At 53.8% G+C, this 3,290-nt stretch overlaps 1 protein-coding gene across 1 annotated transcript; it reads right to left on the bottom strand.

Annotated features, from left to right (window-relative positions):
- Positions 1-573: 573 nt before the first annotated feature.
- On the bottom strand, positions 574-3,208 carry LOC106819245 (ankyrin-3-like). The gene is made up of 3 exons (XM_014823891.1): positions 3,151-3,208; positions 1,864-1,960; positions 574-847 (listed from the first exon to the last, which is right to left on the bottom strand). The coding sequence occupies exons 1-3, from the start codon at positions 3,206-3,208 to the stop codon at positions 574-576; spliced, it is 429 nt and encodes a 142-aa protein (XP_014679377.1).
- Between the last annotated feature and the right edge of the window lie 82 nt (positions 3,209-3,290).

The raw sequence follows: 3,290 nt of genomic DNA, 5'->3' as shown, positions 1-3,290 counted from the left end.
GCGCCCCTACACGCTACTGAGCGTACAGGCAGCGCCCCCTACAGGCTACTGAGCGTACAGGCAGCGCCCCCTACAGGCTACTGAGCGTACAGGCAGCGCCCCTTACACACTACTGAGCGTAAAGGCAGCGCCCCCTACACGCTACTGAGTGTACAGGCAGCGCCCCCTACACGCTACTTCGCGTACAGGCAGCGCCCCTACACGCTACTGAGCGTACAGGCAGCGCCCCCTACATCAACCCCTGCGCCCTCTACACACTACTGAGCGTACAGGCAGCGCCCCCTACATCAAGCCCTGCGCCCCCTACACACTACTGAGCGTACAGGCAGCACCCCCTACACACTACTGAGCATACAGGCAGCGCCCCCTACACGCTACTTCGCGTACAGGCAGCGCCCCCTACACGCTACTTCGCGTACAGGCATGTAGGGGGCGCTGCCTGTACGCTTAGTAGCGTGTAGGGGGCGCTCACCCCTGCGCCCCCTACACGCTACTAAGCGTACAGGCAGCGCCCCCTACACGCTACTGAGCGCACAGGCAGCACCCTCTACACGCTACTGAGCGTACAGCCCCCTACATCAACCCCTGCGCCCCCCGGCGCCCCCTGTGCGCGCTCACCTCGACGTCGCGGCTGCGGGCGACCTCCGCGAAGTGTTCCTGACACTCGAGCGTCTTCTCCATCTTGTCGTCGGTCATGCAGAACACGCGCAGCCGCCCCTCCGCCGGCTCGGTGCGCTTCGCGAACACCACGAACTTCGCCATGAACGGCACGTGGATCGCCTCGGCGTAGAGCTCCGTCGCGAAGCGCGCCGCCTCCGTCACCTGCTGGCAGTCCATCAGCCAGAACCTGAAACACCAGGGGGCGCAGTGTGAGACACCAGGGGGCGCAGTGTGAGCGGCGCGAGAGACGAGCGAGGGGGAGCCGCGCGAGATGACAGGTGGTGCTGTGTTGTGAGACACCAGGGGGAGCCAGGAGAGATGACAGGTGGCGCTGTGTTGTGAGACACCAGGGGGAGCCGCGCAAGATGACAGGTAGCGCTGTGCGAGACACCAGGGGGAGCCAGGAGAGATGACGGGCGGCGCTGCAGGATGCCAGGGGGAGCCACACTAGATGGCTGTGGGACTGATTATTTTAATTGTGTTGCAATCAAAATTTAGAGAGAAAGTAGTTAATTAAGAACATAATTAACATATCTGATATGTCAAGGAACAATAACAAATGATGAGATATAATTCGAAAAAACAGAAAACCAATGAAGATTTCTGTGAGCAAAGCACCTAACCAGTGAATGACGAATATATTTTTTCAATTAACTATCACTAACTACAAATAAAAAGGTAAATGAAAGAATGAGCGGCAGTGAATGAAAGAGTGGCTGTAAATAAATGAATGAGCAGTGGTGAATGAATGAATAAGTGGCAGTGAATGAGTGGTTGTAAATGAATAAGCGGTGGTGAATGAATGAAGGAGTGACAGTGAATGAATGAGCAGTGGTAGCTAAATAAATGAAGAATGAATGAGCAGTGGTAGCTAAATAAATGAACAACAGTGAATGAATGAGCAGTGGTAGCTAAATAAATGTTTTCATTTATTTAGCTACCACGGCTCATTCATTCACTGTTGCCAACAGTGAATAAATGAGCAGTGGTAGCTAAATAAATGAACAACAGTGAATGAATGAGCCGTGGTAGCTAAATAAATGAACAACAGTGAATGAATTAATGAGCGGTGGTGAATGAGTGAACGAGCAGTGGTGAATTAATGAATGTATAAGCGTCAGTAATTGAATGAGCGGCGGCTGTGACTGAATTAATGAGCGTCAGTGAATGAATGAGCGGCGGTAAATGAATGGCAAAGCTCACCTCGCTGACACGGTCGTTGTGAAGGACACGCATTCGTTGACGAAGGTCAACGGCGTCGTTCCCGTGATGTCCTCCCACTGCGCCGCATGAGTGCCACCTGGTGGCCGGGGGAAGAGAAACGCACAATTAACGCTGGGTGCGTGCGCGCTCGCCTAGTTTAGTTATCCGTCGCGCAAATCCGAGGGAGGGAATGATCCCGCCGCATTCCGGAACGTTCCGCAGTAATCCGGAATGTTCCGTCGTAAAATTTCACGTTGATTTGATTTTCGAAGTGACGGCGCTGATGTGAACCCTCACACCCTCCCTCTCCCTCCTCCCTCCTTCTCCCGGAGGGCAGAGCAGCCGCAGCGNTGAGCAGTGGTAGCTAAATAAATGAATGAGCAGTGGTAGCTAAATAAATGAACAACAGTAAATGAATGAGCAGTGGTAGCTAAATAAATAAAGAACAGTGAATGAATGAGCAGTGGTAGCTAAATAAATGAAGAACAGTGAATGAATGAGCAGTGGTAGCTAAATAAATGAACAACAGTAAATGAATTAATGAGCGGCGGGGAATGAGTGAATGAGCAGTGGTGAATTAATTAATGTACAAGCGTCAGTGAATGAATGAGCGGCGGCTGTGACTGAATGAATGAGCGTTAGTGAATGAATGAGTGGCGGCTGTGACTGAATGAATGAGTGTCAGTGAATGAATGAGCGGCGGCTGTGACTGAATGAATGAGCGTCAGTGAATGAATGAGCGGCGGTGAATGAATGACGAAGCTCACCTCGCTGACACGGTCGTTGTGAAGGACACGCATTCATTGACGAAGGTCAACGGCGTCGTTCCCGTGATGTCCTCCCACTGTGCCGCGTGAGTGCCACCTGGTGGCCGGGGAGAGAAACGCACAATTAATGCTGGGTGCGTGCGCGCTCGCCTAGGTTAGTTATCCGTCGCGCAAATCCGAGGAATGATCCCGCCGCATTCCGGAACGTTCCGCAGTAATCCGGAACGTTCCACAGTATTCTGGATCGTTCCTCAGTATTCCGGACCATTCCGTTGTAAAATTTCACGTTGATTTGATTTTCAATGTAACGACTCGCGTCCCTGTGGACGCCTTCCCCTCCCTCCTCCCTCCCTCCCTCCCTCCCTCTCCTCCTCCCCAGCAGCAGCAGCGCCCCCTACCGGTGATGCTGCAGAGCAGTTGCAGCGTTGGAGTCTCCTTGCTGTACTGGTTGATCATGCCCTCCTCCCCTTCTCCCCTCCCTCACCCTCCCTCACACCCCAGCAGCAGCAGCGCCACCTACCGGTGATGCTGCAGAGCAGCCGCAGCGTCGGAGTCTCCTTGCTGTACTGGTTGATCATGCCCTCCTCCCTCCTCCCCTCCCTCACCCTCCCTCACCACCCCAGCAGCAGCAGCGCCACCTACCGGTGATGCTGCAGAGCA

This window comes from Priapulus caudatus, unplaced genomic scaffold (genome assembly GCF_000485595.1).
Source record: "Priapulus caudatus unplaced genomic scaffold, Priapulus_caudatus-5.0.1 Scaffold3028, whole genome shotgun sequence".
Taxonomy (NCBI): domain Eukaryota; kingdom Metazoa; phylum Priapulida; class Priapulimorpha; order Priapulimorphida; family Priapulidae; genus Priapulus; species Priapulus caudatus.
Note: the sequence above shows the minus strand (reverse complement) of the source record. Positions and strands in the feature narration are given on the sequence as shown.